This window comes from Triplophysa rosa, linkage group LG23, assembly GCF_024868665.1.
Source record: "Triplophysa rosa linkage group LG23, Trosa_1v2, whole genome shotgun sequence".
Classification (NCBI taxonomy): Eukaryota; Metazoa; Chordata; class Actinopteri; order Cypriniformes; family Nemacheilidae; genus Triplophysa; species Triplophysa rosa.
Genome location: NC_079912.1, coordinates 8,648,615 through 8,665,737, shown reverse-complemented (window position 1 = coordinate 8,665,737; position 17,123 = coordinate 8,648,615). Strand labels below are relative to the sequence as shown.

At 37.1% G+C, this 17,123-nt stretch overlaps 1 protein-coding gene across 4 annotated transcripts in view; it reads left to right on the top strand.

Moving 5' to 3' along the window:
- The window catches only part of pard3aa (par-3 family cell polarity regulator alpha, a), a 426,846-nt gene that overhangs the window by 180,331 nt on the left and 229,392 nt on the right, over positions 1–17,123 (top strand). For all 4 annotated transcript variants that reach the window (XM_057322206.1, XM_057322207.1, XM_057322205.1 and 1 more), the window contains 2 exons: positions 12,363–12,460; positions 13,527–13,610. In XM_057322206.1, coding sequence (XP_057178189.1) covers positions 12,363–12,460; positions 13,527–13,610 — 182 coding nt within the window. The remainder of the gene's footprint in view (positions 1–12,362; positions 12,461–13,526; positions 13,611–17,123) is intronic.

Sequence of the window (17,123 nt, the reverse complement as noted above, 5' to 3'; positions counted from 1 at the left end):
GTACAGACAGGCGGCTTTCGTCCTTTTATTGCTTCCATTAGTGCTCAATGCTTTCGAGTTGCCATAGGAATATGGCTGAACTGTAAATAGCTATTCTTCTGTGAATGGAGACCAAGAGGAGTCATTCTGGCCATTTAGAGGAAAGAGAAACGCATTTGATTTGCATGAGTGGCGAAGAAAAGCAGGAGGGGCCGTTGTTGAATGCGGGTCTGCGGTGGTCTTCTCCCCTTTGACAGGAAGACGTGAAATGAAGAATTCAAGCTCCGTCTGCCTATTTATTTCTGTGGGAAATGAAATTGCTCACAAATTGGTCTCTGCAGGACGGAGACCCCATGGTGGGCTTACTTGTCTACGGTGAGCGGGGAGTCCCTTAGTCCCATAACCTAACTGTCCGCAGGTGAAGTGTAATGAATTCAGGAATGAATACGCATCTGTAGACACTGTTCGAGAGCAAACCGCGCGTCAAACGTCGTTCAGTGTTTTTTATGACTCGAGACTGTGTTCCCACCAGTATGAGGCCTTTCCAGTGTTTGGTGCAATGAAATGACTGAAAGCCTAATGCAAGGTTTGATTTGTGGACATAATTTGTGTAGGATTTTGACACTTTTGTGAAGTTGGCTTGCTCCTGAATTGCGTTTATAATGTATGATTAGTAACTTTACATACAAATTTCATGTTTTAATAAATTCTCTGGTTTATTTGAAGAATTTAGTTAACTCAATCCACACTTCTGTTTTTCATGTAATATCTCATGGTAGTCCTGACAGAAGTACTTTAGCTGTCTTTTAAGCATTTCATATATTTTAAGCTATAAAATATATGAAATTATTAACCGTAGCATGTTGTGCTTCATGTTATTACCCTTTTCCAAATGTAAGTGAGCAGTCAGAACATTATTGGGAATTATTATAATTTTTCTTTCTCCTAGTCTGTCAAAGTTCTTCGTAGAATTTTGAGCTTTCTGCTTCATATGAATTCTGGTGTGCTTCAAAGACGTTTCCCCGTTCTTTCCTAGTAGAACACACACTAGAGACGGAGGATGTTGTGGATGGTTGCATCTTTGAACCAGACTGGTGCTTCAGTGATTGGTCTAAAAATACAGCAGGTAGCCCGGGCTGTCAATACATCATGCGTCTGTCTCGCAACAGAAAAAGGGCGGTAAAGGAACAACCATGTTTTTTTCTATAAAACAAAAAGGTTAAGGTATGCGGTATGCGGTGACGGGCTTCTCGGCTCGCCGCTTTCCTGTGTTTGTTCTTTCATTCAAATTTCTGCTGAAATGTTGTATGTGTTGCTTTTTTGGCATATGGACTTTTCAAGTGGAAATAGCAAGAGCAGATTCGTAATGTTGTGGAATAGAAAAGTTGTCCTATTTCAGTCATCGGCCTGTTTTATATATATATATCTGCTGAACTTAGCGCTTACAAGACTCTTCCTATAATGTGTTGACACTTATGAATGAGGAGACTTCCTGTACAGACCGTGTGGCACAGGAAGGACCATATCCGCTCGTGAACCGAGATGCATTGTGGGTGCAGACAATTGGATAAGAAGGTTAGAAGGATCATGGGGGTTGTGTATGAGGAAGCTTGCAAAGCGAGCATAGTTTCCTTACACGGCAGTTGAAACGATACCGAAAATAATAGTTATAATTATCCTTGCAGTGTTTTGCTAAGTTATATCAGAAAACTGTTTGTTATAGCAAACGCTAATATTGGCTGACCTTTTGTGATACAGTACAAACACAGGAAGGGAGTATGAGCAATCTTATGAGTTCAATAAAATACTGTTTTGTGTTGAGCTATTCATTTGTTACAATTCACGTTACAAATGTTCACGTTTCCTTGCTGTCATTCACTGGGAAACACATATCGGAAAAATCTGATCCTAATTCCAAAGCTCCGTAAGAAGCTAATGAGACCGCAGACCACACACAAACCCTTTAGCTTTGTAAATGTATACAGTAAATCATAATAAAATCGACTGCAAACAATCTAACTAATCTGATAAATGGCCATTGGGATGATGACGTTTGTCAAACTGAATTTCCACCAAATTATTCCCAGGACAAAATGACTCATCTTCTTTCAGAAACATATGTCATGTTGAGTTGAATCGTACAGCAGGATAATCATCGGATAGTGTGACTCTCTTTTGGATCACCAGCTGGAGACTAAAATTTTGGCTTGTCCTTATCTGGCCTGCAAATGAGATATATAGTGCCGATTACTAAGGCAATCCTCGATTTGTATTTGAGATTGGAACACTTAACTCAAGTAAAAAAAAAATTGGGGTGTCTTTACTTTTTTAATAACTCAATTTAATAACTCACTTGGAATTTCAGACATGCTCAGGAAAATAGCTGATATGTTTCTGCAGCCAGACACAATCCTCTGAAGTATTCATGAAATTACCATGTTGTTTTCATTTGATCTTTGTTAATGTCTTTATGATCCTAGGTTTTTGTTTCTTTTTGTAATCACACATATGCTCAGTGACCTTCATGGATTAGAGGTAGATTAATAGCTCCATATGGAGTCAGAGAGAGACGATCCTCCCCCTTAATCACCTCTAAATTGTGATTAATCATAGAAAAGCAGCTGTGAGTGTGCATGATGTTCAGCTAAAAGAAATACTGCAGCTTCTATCCACATACAGTAGATTGACAAGAATCTGTTTCGGTCCAACTTTTCTTTTAATTAACAGATTTTGCATCTCTTATAAAGACCTATATTCTTCTATATAGAAGAAAAGTTGTGATATTTTGGGGCGGTTTTCCTGACCGGGCTTAAGCCTAGTCCCAGACTAACTTAAATTTAAAAGCGTCCTTTTGGGTAAACCTTAACTTTAAGTAAGTGGAAAAATGTCTCTCTGCGTCTTTTCCGTTCAGTGAGCGGCAGAAGAAGCACATTCATAACCAAACAGCAGCTTAAAGTTACTAGTAAGTGAATGATTACAAAACAGCGTTACTGACTGGACATAATTTTATAAACATTTGTCTGTAATTATTATTTTATGTCTGACAACAGAACATTAACTATGTAAATGACTTCAACTTTATTGGCTGCTCAGTTGTATTAAAACACAGTAAGTTCAGAGAGTAAACGCATACATAGCAATGATGTCACAAACATACTAATTAGCACGTAACATCACCTTACATCATAGTAACGGGTAAAAATAGATTATGACGGGAAAGTCTAGCGCCACCTCTGAATGTCCTAGTTTAACTAAGGCCTAGTCCTGGCTTAATCTTATTCTTGTCTGGGAAACCGCCCCATTATTTATATTTTTCAGAATATTAGAACATTTTAGACACATTTTAGACACTGTCCCCTCACTGTGCCCTCATGAAACCAGTTCACAAGTAACCTCAGACAAAAGCAAGCAGTGATAACTTGATTTTCAATAATTCATGTGCTCTTAAACCTCGGTGTGGTATGAGAAAGTATTTCTGCCTGTGGTTATTGATGAAGGCATGCCAGTTAAAGCCATTGGCCGCTTTAGGTTTTATTATTGACTAAATGATTGATTTAAACTCTCATAATTAGACGACCTAATTTAATAAAAGTGCAATTTAACGATACTGCAGCCCTACCCAAGCGTGCTGTGGCATTGATAGATATGCTTGTGCGTGTATGAAATCACAGCTGACAGATGATGTATTCGGTGCAGATGCATTTTGATGACTGAGCGAGAGAGAATGAGAGAAAGAGAGATTGACATTTTGTCCCTTGGCCCGCTGCAGGTCACTCTTGTTAACTTCTCTCTTTGATCTAGACGAATGTGAATTAGCTCACGTATCTGATTTCATTTGCTTAATAACATTGACAACCTGTTTGGCTTGAAGTAACCCTTGGCTGAGCCAAACCTGTTTACATTAATAGTGTCTTAAAAACAAAGGCTATGACAGGTTAATATAAACGCTGATGTATGTTAAAATTCAGTTGTAAAAATGAACTTTTGCTTATTGAAATACAAGATGCAATGTGTGTACTGCTCTTATGAGCATTCAGAGTTATTAAAACTTCACAATGGCTATGTTCTATTCTATGCTTGAGCATGAATGCCCTATGGCTACCACACAGCAACACGTTAATAACCTCACCAAAGTTTTGCATTTCTAAAAGTGTTGTTACAGATTTGATTGTTCTTTATTGAACAAGCTGATGTTGGGTGTTATGCCAGTTCTGTGCATTCTAGTTCAGTCTGAGCCTCAAGCATCATACAGTTGTTAAAAACGGCTGAAAACAGCAAAAAAATCAATAAATGAATAAAAAGGGAATAGGGGAACGCATCATTGTTTCGTCGGATATGAAAGTTTGCTTTGCCTGCAGTAAAAGCAGTTGAAACGCTGACTCGCGCTTTGCTGCCGGAGAACAAGCACGTCACTCTTTGAAGCCAGCTTCTTGACCTTGAGAGATCATTCTTGAATATGAAAGTACCAGAACATATGTTCAGATCTTAGAAAATATTACTGACACCACTCCCCACCAGAGGCACACCCATCAGCCCGGCACATAGACTGAATGCCAAACAGATGAAATTAGTTTCTTTAAGGGAGTACAGTAATATTTGGCAGGAGAGAAGTTGCAGCTCGTGCTTCTCAGTATTGCACAGGGCGTTGCTTTTGAAAAGAATCACACCGTTGTGACACAAAAAGAAAGGTCTTTTCCAGGTTGAAAATATATACGAAGAAAGTAGCGGTGTATTCAAACATGGTACCTTACGGTTATTGTTCAACCAGCTAAACTACAGTAACTGGGTGATTCTCACAAAATCTTGCTTTCATGATTTTCTTAAAAACACTCGCATCAACAAATTTCCTTATTATTAATTAAAAACAAGGTATGACATGTTTAAAAGCATTATTTTAACAATTTTTTTTACACAAATAGGCTTTAAAAAATCTCATTACCGTAGCCATTTACAACTGCAAATCCCATAGTGTGTTTTGCTAAAATCATGTGAAGCCATGATTCCTTATAATTATTATATTTTAATAGAAAATAATAAATGTTTTTAAATGTAGAAAACTAGCTTTATAGGTAATGAGAATGAAAAATGTTGAGAATGGTAATGAGAATGTTGTGTACACAGTGTGACTAGAGAATATTACGTTTTTTAACTAGGAAAGTTATCTGTTAACTTGTTAGCCGTTTGAAAATTACTGGCAGATGTGTTTCTTCACATAAAATTATTTATTTTAAATATCGTTTTGTGTGTTTAAACAGTCTTTTAAAAATGTTACGGAGGATGAGAATATTACTCATGGACACTTCTTTTTTATTATCCGTGAACATTCTGTCAAAGATTTTTTTGTCATTTGAGAACATTTAGCAGAACATGGAAATTGTTTTTTCAGAATATTTTAGTATTACTCTGTTTAAAGCTGCAGTCCTTAACTTTGGCCTCTTTGTCGCCAACTCAGTTTGAAACATAAAATGTCAGTTATATGCGGAGTTATTTTCTTTACGTGGGTTGTGCTTTGGCACTGCTGCATCCGAACTCTGTGCTGACTGACTACTCACACCGCATCAGTCGACATCTGTACATCAACGTGACAGTAACATGTGACCGTGTCTGTACCAGATACAACGCGAAACGTTTAAAAACATTACTAATGTAGAATCAGTTGTAGCGTTTGATATCGCATCGCGCCTGATGTAGACAAAAACTCTAAATAACATGGAAAATACCGCCTACCTTACATCCTACAAGTAATATATCTGAAAAATTCATCTGAACACATACCATGTCTGCTGCATTTGTTCTGACTAAATGAAACAAAGATTTCACGAAAGAAATCACGATAGTGACGTCTTACCTGTTCGGCAGATAAAGCCATTAATGCAATCCTTTCAGATGTCGGAGCCAACTCTCAAAATCCCTTTTGATATTAACTTTTGCTTTAGCACGGAGCTGTCAAGGCTGTCCATAGTATGAGGTTACTTTGTTATCAACAACAGGTGATTCTCCAGATGTTATCAGCGTCAGAACTTGATAAATTGTGATGTTAACATGACATTCCCCCAGTGGCGGTGTTTCACCAATACCTAGGGTATGGCAAAATTTCCTCTGGCCATACAACAACAACATTCCAAAGTAATGGAACCATAAATTATACCACATCATCTAAACAAAACGTGTACAAGAATCCACGAAACTGAATGAATGCACGAACATGCACAAAGACTAACAGATAGCAAACTATAAGTTACCCTCTTATCATTTAAAATGTGCTTTTTAAAGCTTTAATTTCTGCAGCAAAAGGGCAACTCCAACAAAATATCTACTAAACCATGTGCCATTTATACTGTGTGACAATCGCTTCAAACACAGCCAGATGTTGTCATAACATTTTTGAATTATTCACAGATAACATAACAAATATTATTCATCTTGCAATATTTATACATCTGGCTCGGGCAGATGAGATAGTTATGTGACTTTTAAAATAGAAAATAATAATTGCCAATTTATTGGCATATGTCGATAATAAAGACCTCCCTACTACCCCTTACCTTACCACACACGTTACGCATTTTTTTAATAGTTTCTTCATTTTGTTGAAAATAAATGCCTGTATGATATGTGGTGTGAAAATGTAGACAAGCAAATGGTGGATTCGAACCTGCAAACGCGATAGTTTCAAAATGACTGGTCACACGCCTTACTCACTACAACATTGAAGCTGTAGGTGTGTGAGTGCCATTTTTACACTCTAAAACATAGGCCTACTTGCTTCCGACGCCCATGCTAAAAGCGTACAGCAGTTTAAAATATTCTAATTATCTTTAATGAGCATCAATATGCACACTTTGTTTCCACTGTTTTGTCTTTGCCATCCACACACACGTGATAAACTAACCGGTTCCTCTCATTTCTGTTTACGGATGTGATGTAATGACGCAAAGAGGCACTCCCCCGAATTCAAATTTCCTGCATGGGGCGACCCGACAGCGCAAATTATAAATCATTAATATAAGCTTACCGTTGTGAATCAGGGTAAGATAAGGCAATCGTTTTGAACACTGATCTGTCTATGTATTTACTAAATAATTGATTTCTGATTATGTTTACCCAAAAATGTTACGGATTGTAGCTTTAAATGACATGGTAGAGAACACGATTGGTTTGTTATGTTTATTACGATCATTTTTTTGTGTTACCGAAGTATGGTTTATAATTGAAATCTTTACTCCCATGATTGTTTGAGTGGTTTTATGAGAATGAACTAGTTTATCCACCTAGTAAAACTATGGTAAAACAAATGGTAATTAATCAGCCAAAAAACAAACAAAATAAAGTTAAAATATACAGAAAAGTGCTACATTTTACTACAAAAGTGAAGTACCACATTTTTTACTACAGTAAAACCACATGGTACCGTGGTAATACCATGTTAGTCTTTCAAGTACCTTGAAGTATCATCTAAATACCATGATATATAAATATAATTATATGTAAATACGCAATGTCTTTCTGTATATCAAAGTACCGTGGTATTACCATATTATACAATCACTGTGCCTTCCCACAATACTGGGATGAAGTAAATATCCTAAAATTGAATTTTGCAATGATAGCGTCTCCATGTTGCTGATGTTTGTTTGTATTGATGGGTTGAATTTCCTTCTGTGCTGAGGAGATGAAGAATACTCTGATGAAAAATAAGTTAGTGTGAGATTTAATCAATGCACAAGTTGACAGACATATTACAGGGCTTGATTACAGGCGTGCATTTAATAGATTTTACAGTCGCCTGTTAATAACCCATCTGACTGATAAGTGCATGAAATGTCTATACAAAATGGGTGATATATTATCCTCTGGCAGTGCAAATAAACAACGGTTTAGGGCACCAAAGTGGGATTGTATTTGTATAAGTGGATTACAGTAGTGGGGTCAGCTTTATGTCCAATAATTACTTCCTTTTAATGTTTTTCCACAACACAAATACAAATAAGTGTCTTGAAAATGCTGAGCAGTCTGATCTATTTGCTGCTCTAATGGCAACTTTTTAACGGTGGGTTCAAATGAGCCCAGTGTTTGAGACAAGGATGTTAGGAATCTGTGTCATGTCTAATTAAATCTGTCTAATTCTTTTAAACATCTAATAGGAGTTGCCTTGGAGGGACAGCAGTGCTATAATGGCACATTGTGGCGCCTACAGTATGGCATTTCTTTGCCTCAGTGAGTTTTGGGGGGAGTTTTGGAACTGTTCAACCCTGCATTCCTTTTTGGGAGTGGTTCTCGATCCTTAAATATTTCATCCAGTTTTTTTTCCACTGAACATCAGACAAACTCATAGTCACAGTTATGTTTCAGTTACTGACTGTACTGTGTTCACAGAAGAGTCACTTGTTCGACGTTGACATTTACTCAACTTTTTGTTTTTTATTGTGCTGCTCTGATTTGTTGCTTTTGGATTTATCCATGTTAGTTTTTTGCTCCAATCTGTATAAATGTCTTTGTTCTGATGAACACAGAGAAAGATATTTGGAAGAATGCTTGTGACCAAACAGTTCCAGGCCACCATTGACTCCCATAGTAGGAAAAATTGAAATTTCTTTGTTCTGTTGAACACACATGAAGATATTTTGAAGAATGTAGGACAGCAAACAGTTGGCACTTCTATGCTACTATGGTAGTCAATGATGGCCAAGAACTGTTTGGTTACGAGCTTTTTTCCAAATATCTTTCTCTGTGTTGATCAGAACAAAGAAATGTAACGGCAGTAAATGACAGAATTTTTTTTGGGTAAACTGCCCCTTAATAGTTTAAAATAGTAGCACAATTACATGAGAAAACAGCAGACTTGGCAACCCTGGAGGTTGCTTTAAAGCAATATTTGGTCAATCATTGTTTGAATATTTTACAAATTGGTGACTTCCTTGTATTTTCTTTAACACACTTTTTCCAGCACTTTGACAAAAATATACTTTAGTGCTTCAGTCATTTCTGAGGTAAAAATATAGAGGTGTGTTTGCTCAGAGATTTTACACAGATAATACCATAGTAGCTGAGAACATTAGTGAGGAGAAAGTACAATTGTATTTGTTTTAAAGTAGTGTTGCCAGATGGGGTTATCAACAAAAAAATCTGGTCTACTTTGTAGTTTATTCTGGCCAAAAGCTGCACACTTAAAACAGAAAAGACCTGTAAATGACCGACATGTATAAAGCGACCAGCCAAAGTTCAACCAAAGTTGTTTGGTTGACAAGTTTATCTGATGTAATTACAGTAATACCAAAATAATAGACCATCATTTACAGATAATTGCATCGCTGTGTCAGTACGTGACCTGGTGAACAGAAAAATGTTGTAAACGTGAATACAGCTAAACCTCGCTGTCATGTTACACAGCTCACACCACTGTCAACACCGAACCTTCCTCATTTCCTTTGGTCGTCATGTTGTCAGGCACGGCCTCTCTCTTCAAACCTGACCTTTAAGCCCTCCATCAGGCGTCGGCTGGATTATTCAGCATGTCTCCTGGAGTTCATCCAACATCTGGATATCAAGTCTTTACTGTTCTAATCCAGCCTCCCTCTGGAAAGCTTACTCCACCTCCTCGTGAGCCAGCAGTCTCTCAATGTGACCGACCTTCTGTATCTGCCAGGAACAATAATCTAATGCACTGTCTGTCTAATCGCCAGCTTTGTAACCTCTGGCTTCCTGTAACTGCGGCACTGAGTGCCTTCTGGACTTCACCCAAACACACACGCACAATGCACCCTTGTTTTTTAGTTGCCACAAATAGGCAGACCCTTATAACAGACCCTTATAAAAACTAATGGCAGTGCGAAGTGGATTCATGAGTAAACTCTACTTTTTTGCAACTCTGGTGAGATTTCTTAGTGAGTCAGACCTCATTGTGTGTAAGTACATGATGACTGAGAATTTAGTTTTTGGTTAAACTACTCCTTTAAAGCCGTTCGTCGCCTCTAGGACGCCCATACAAATGTTTCCCACTTGTGGTGGACTGATGGAAGAGTTTTTTAATAGTTAACCTCTCTCTCTCTCTCCATGGTAAAATGCCTGGCAGATGTAAAAAACTAGACAATGGAGGGTCTGGCATCCAGCCGTGTTTTCGCTCTCTGTCATTACCTGTGCTACCAGAGGCAAAGTGACACTTTGTGTTCTGTACGAGTGACTTTGTGACAAGGACCATTCTGGCTCTCAGTGCCCGTTTTAAGCCCCCCTACCTCTCCAATTTATCTCTTATTGCTAATAAGCTCATTCTCTGGCAGCAGACAGCATGATTCACAACTGAATAGAGACAGTCCAGCGCGGCTGCATTCATGTCACATAAAACTTTCACTCAACTTACAACTTCATTTATTTCATTATTTTCCTTTTTGTGTTGTGAGCAGCTGTTCTAAGTGTTAAATAAAGAAGACGCTGTAAGCATGACCTCTATTATGTTCTAACTTACTCGTAATAGGAAATTACAAACATAACATTTAAGATGTGCGTGTTCTATAAATCAGTCTTCATTCGTTACATGGTAAGAGGTATTCATGTTCTATAATTTGATACATACACTTTTTTAAGAGTGTATGTATTATTTTTCACAGAAAGAATGCATAATAAATACAATTGATAAATTAATAATAAAGTCATTTTTATTCATTTATTTTGTGCCGTAATATTTATTTATTTGCAATATGTTAATGAAAATCATAATGTAAAATATCTTAAATTGTGGCCTAAAAATGCTTATGTTTATCAGGCTTATGTTTATTTAGTGATGAAATTTGACATTCTCAATATTCACCTTAATTTATTTATTCTTTTATTAATTCAATCATCTTTCCCTTTCTGGGAATTGTTTTTCTGCTGTATATAATCTTGTTTAATAATAATAACAGTGTTATTAAATTATCTTGTTTAATACTACTTCTACTACTAATAATTATAATAATAATAATAATTATTATTATTACAAATAATAATTTAAGTCATTTTAACTGTATCATACATAGTGCAAAACAACAACAACAACAACAACAACCAAATAATTGTGTGTAAAAAGGTTCAAATTTCTTGCATTATTATTTAGCAGATCTCCCCTATACAAAGATGAGTCAGTATATTCAGTATATTTTTATAGCTCATATTGGGCTACATGTAACACTAAATCAATGCTCTAGTTAATTGCATTTAGAGAGGTGATTGACTTATTTTGACCAGAAAACTGTAACGCACCCGTTGCTGGTTTTCCTGAGGTGTGCTAATAAAATTTTCATGACCTCCACTCGTTCTTTAACCTATACAACAATGTACAAAAAACACAGACCGAGAGAATTGGGCTCCAGTCATCCTCTTCAGGCTCATGAATGCATTTGTTGGAGGGTGACTGTCTGAAAAGCCTGAATGCATTTCCATATAAAGACGGAGAAGCGCTTATTTAGATGTGCTTGACATTTCGGTGAGAGGGGAAGGTTAAGGGTGAGATCGCTGGAATATTAATATCCGTGACTAACAAACCATTGCAGGCTCTCGCCTCATGTCTAGACACTCACTTGCCTTTGGAAATGATCCACAGCGAAGGGTTCGAGTGGAATTAAAGTGAAGAATGTTTTCAGATGTCTTTAGTTGTCAGTGATTGAGGGGGTTTGTTTAAAACTTTGTTTCGTAATGAGTATACTGACACAAAAACCAAACAAATATTTGTCTTTTTTTCTTTTTTTATCCCTATACTGGACCTATTTGAGAAACAACATTTCAGATGATAACAGGGTATATACAGCATATATAATACAGTATATATACAGTATATATATATATATATATATGAATGAATAGAAAGATAATGTGCTTATTTTTTATGTTTAGAATGATTTTATTCAAAGTCAACACAAAGATGCTTTTTAAGAAATGTATTGGTGTTAAAAGTTTTTAAACGGCAACTAAAATGCTTTTTGTGGTTTTTGCCTTAACATTGTGACCTTATTGTTTTCTGAAGAAGAAATTGTGAATGACATCTGCAAATATCAGACGTGTCAAGAGCTAGAGATATAGAGAGCAATGGAACGATTCAAATTAGATCGAGGAAAGCCAAAGAAACAAATGAGACTCCACTCAACTCTTCCTTCATCCGATTAGCCTCAGACCTGAGCCCTGCCGACCCTACGCTGATAGATTGAATATGAGGAATCGATTACTGCCATCTTTTCCGAGGCATGCTTTGATGTCACGGCCGTTTTCTCAGAGTCACTCTGATTTAAAACAGCACCCATTACGCTCATCTTTCACCAAATTAGATTAGAGCGAGAGGACTGGGGAGCAGAGCCAGGTTTATGTAGGATGTGAGGAATCGGTTGTCATACGGTATTTTCTTTGGTGTTTCACAGGAGGATGAAGAAGAGGTGGAGAGAACAGACAAAGGGAAGAACGGAAGGATCGAGCCGGTGGGACGGGCAGATTCCTGCGTAGAATCAGCCTCACTTGAGTAAGTGCTCATAGGAAGAACTGTTGGATTCTGACTGATTCCATTTGAATCAATTATTTTTTTTACAAAGTGTCTTTTGGAAACACACAGATTAAAAAATGTTTTTTGGAACTTTTCTTGGTTCATAAAGTGTCTTAGTTGGAAGTGCATTTGTAGATATTTTTACATACAACAAAAGTCTATAGAGTTAATAACAACCCTAGAAGTTTGTATAACTATATTTTACATGTTTTAAAACTCATACTTTTACCAAAACAAACAAAGCAAGTTAAGCCATCATTAATATGAAAATAGTTCACTTCGTCATAATTTTCAATGCTAATATTAGAGTATTAGTTTAAAATAAACAAAAAAAAAATAGTTCTTGAGAAAAGTCTATTCTTGAGAAAAAATGAGACCACAAGAAAATGTATCTAAAATTGTCCACTTACATCTATTCAAAATAGTAAGCTTATAAAAATCATTTATAATTTGATCCGTCAGGTCAGAATTTGTGGATGCCAGTTTGACGTCATTTGACTTGAACCCACATAAATAGAAGTACATATACGTTTCAAACAGAGATGGCGATAGAGAGGCAAAAGTCTGCCCGTTTTGCTGTACTGTATATCCTGTTTTCCAAAGATCACATGGTTTGAACAACATGAGTAGATGATGGCAAAATGTTTTTGAGCGACATCACAATTCTTTTGTCACAGTGCATGTGCTTATCTTTGTAAACATTTTTGTTGTCCTCTCCTTATCCCATATTTTTCACACATGTTATACTCTCGCGTTTGTTATATATACCCACAACAAGCCTAATGCAGGCCTCAATCTGATCCTAATCACTTAGTCGAAGTGTCTATTTGGGTCTCCATTGACTTACATGTTTGAATGATTCCTGGGGTTATAGATGGTTTTATAGCGGGCTGCATCTAAACATGTCTTTGTTTGCAGCAAAGTAACTCAAACAGTAGCAGTCATGTAACTATCCATGCGGAGCCGGTTTAACCTTCTGTGTATTGAATTCTATTTGCTGTATTTGGTTTCTCCTCACATTTCCTTCATTTCTCAATGTCTCCAGCGAAATGTTAAAGCTGGTTGAGGTGTCCAACGTCGGCGGGCCACTAGGAATCCATGTGGTGCCTTTCAGCATTAAAGATAAAAGGTAAAACCACAATGTTTACACCCCACGATCTGAATCTTTTATATTGCACATCAGTGCCTCTCAAACCTGTTCTGGTGCACCCCTCACTACATTTCATCTACTGAAACACCCCAAGTTTTCTTTAGCATAGGTTTAAGAATCACCGACCTACAAGAATATTTCTTCTTCTGGTTTGGGTGTTATCCTCAGCTGTGTTCACTGCATCCTTCTTTCATACATCTCCAAGCTTTCCACAGGTCATCAGTGCAGCCGATGACTTTTCTTTTTCCATCTCTTCAAACCCCAGCATCCTTGGTCCACTTTAGGTAGTTTTTCATCATACCTCAAGGACACATACGCCTCTGTCGCACGAGGCTTCTTGACCACATGTGGAGTTTTCTATAACTCCATTTCTAAGTTCTCTCTCTGAAATGAAAGCAAAGCTGTGATAGCTCTGGCTTTGTGTAAGGTCACGGAAATGAACAGACGTTGGACCGCTAAACACCCTGCTCCCCTCCAGAAGGACAACAGGAACACGGGGCATGGCTCTGAATAAATTAGGCAACTTTATTGCTAGTGGGAAAGCCTCAGAGAGGCCAACTCAATTCATCTAAACTGCTCTACCCAATCTGACTAAAAGCTCATCCATATTGTGGGTCATTCATAGAACAACATTCACCCAAGGTCAGCTGTTGTAAGAAATGCAAAATGATAAAAGGAAGGTGCAAATAAATGAAAGCAGTTTAAATTTAGCGGATGGCGACTATAAAGGGATTTTCTGAGAGCTGTTTATAAGCTATGAGTGTCTGTGACCTTTCCAAGCTTAAATTGACGATGGCACATAAAATCTGTGTCAGGCCAAAGATAACAAAAACTGAAACGCTGTATGACTGCTTGACTGTCTTTATTCTTTTTGAGTTTTAGTTGGATTGTGGTTGAAGGGGAGACAAAACTGGTTTTCCGTATCTTTCAATAACACTTACAGTGAGGGAAATAAGTATTTGATCCCCTGCTGATTTTGTAAGTTTGCCTACTTACAAACAAATGAAGGGTCTATAATTTTTATGGTGGGTTTATTTTAACTGATAGACACAGAATATTAAAAAAAATCAGGGGAAAAAAATGTTATATAAAGGTTATAAATTGATTTGTGAAGTGAAATAAGTATTTGATCCCCTACCAACTAGCAAGAATTCTGGCTCCACAGATTGGTTATGTGCCTATATGGACCACAGATTAGTCCTGTCACTTTAAGAAAGTACTCCTAAATCAGCTTGTTATGTATATAAAAGATGCCTGCCAACAGAATCTGTATCTTCCAGTTCAACCTCTCCAACACCATGGTCCAGACCAAATAGGTTTTAAAGGATGTCAGCGACAAGATTGGAGACCTGCACAAACCTTGAATAGGCTACAGACAGAAGCTTGGTGAGAAGGAGACAACTGTTGGTGTGATTATTTGGAAATAGAAGATATACAAAATAACTATCAAATGCCCTTGTTCTGGAGCTCCCTGCAATATTTCCCCAATGGGGTAAAGATGATCATGAGAAATGTTAAAGATCAGCCCAGAACTACACGGAAGAAGCCTGTTAATGATTTCAAGACAGTTGGGAACACAGTTAGCAAGCAAAACATTGGTAACACATTGGTAACACGCTATGCCACAGTAGACTGAAATCCTGAAGCACCCGCAAGGTCCTCCTGCCCAAGAAGGCCCGCCTGGCTCGTCTTAAGTTTGACAATGAACATAAAAATGATTCAGAAAAGGCTTTGGCGAAAGTGCTGGCACTGCTGTGAGACCAAAATGGACTCCTGTGTTTGGAGGGAGAGAAATGCTGACTATGAGCCCAAGAACATCATGTCTACAGAGAAGCACAGTGTTGGAAACATTCTGCTTTAGGGCTTTTTCTCTGCTACAGGTATACAGGATGACTTCACCGCATTGAGGGGCTGAGGGACGGGCCCATGTACCGTAAAATCTTGGACGAGAACCTCCTCCCCTTAACTAGGTCACTGAAGATGGGTCATGGATGAGCCTTTAACATGACAAAGACGCAAAACATATTGCCAAGACAACCAAATAGTGGCTTAAGGAGAAGCACATTAAATGTCCTAGCCAGTCTCTAGACCCTAGTCCTATAGAACCTCTGTGAAGGAGGCTAAAACTCCAATTTGCTGAGCGACAGCCAAGAAACCTTAAAGATTGACAGAGGAGTGGACTAAATGTATCCGGACACATGTGCAAACCTGGTGACCAACTATCAGAAATGTCTGACCTCTGTGCTTGCCAACAAGGGTTTCTCCACAAAGTACAAAGTTATGTTTTGCTTGGGGATCAAATACTTATTTCACTGACTGAAATGCAAATCAATTTATAACCTTTATATAACATTTTTTTCCCCTGATTTTTTTTAATATTCTGTGTCTATCAGTTAAAATAAACCCACCATAAAAATTATAGACCCTTCATTTGTTTGTAAGTAGGCAAACTTACAAAATCAGCAGGGGATCAAATACTTATTTCCCTCACTGTATAAGGAAAGAAGTGCTGTTTTGGTGAACATCACAGATTGAACTCTTGGCTGAAAATCAAACATTGAGGAAATATTTGTATGATTTTTAGTCAATAGAAATATTTTTTAAAAAAAGGATGAAAGGACAACACTAACTAATGTTAACAGATACAACGTTTGATTTAAAAATGTATTAGTAAATGCTCAAATTAACACGAACAAACATGAATAAATGCTGTAGGATTATAGGAATCCATACACAAATCTATGTGGTTTGCAGTGTTTTGGAAAATTATAATATAAATATGAAATATAAACATAAATATATGTACGTTTAAATGTAAACATAAACATTATGTATTGTTAGAAGTAAATGTAATATATTTGTTGTGAGCATGTTTTCAATTATATTTTCGTTTATATTCATTTAAACAACATAAACCAAAGCCCTATAGAGATATTGTGCATTTGTGTGGTCCAAACGAATTTTGCACAATAATTTAGCGTATCTCCATATTTATTTATTTTTTGTTGCCATAAATCATTATTATTAGTCAGCCTTTATGTTTGACAACACAGTATTTAATCATTTAAAAAGTACATTGTTTTTATTTCAATTCCCAAAAAACATCTATTTTGAATATCCAATGTCATTTAAAAAGATAACGCAAAATTAGCTGACGATATGTACAATTTAGAGTGGCACCCCTTATGCTGCAGTATGTGTGTTTTAGTCAAAATTTGTGTGTGTTGTCCATTCATTATCAAAAGTTTTTCCTGCTTTTATTCTGTATAAATTTGTCCTTGTCCCTATTGCATCTCAGAGTTCTGCGTTATTACGCACCTGCTACTTTAGCTAATGGCTAACCTCAACCTGTCACTTCACTTCATCCAGACATGCCGCACTTCCACAGCGACACATCTGTACTGACCTCATCAGCCCGTCTGCGGTGTGATTGGTGGAAGGTGTTAAACTCATTAGCATCTTTATAGAGGGCGCGGAGGTGAACGCAAGGCC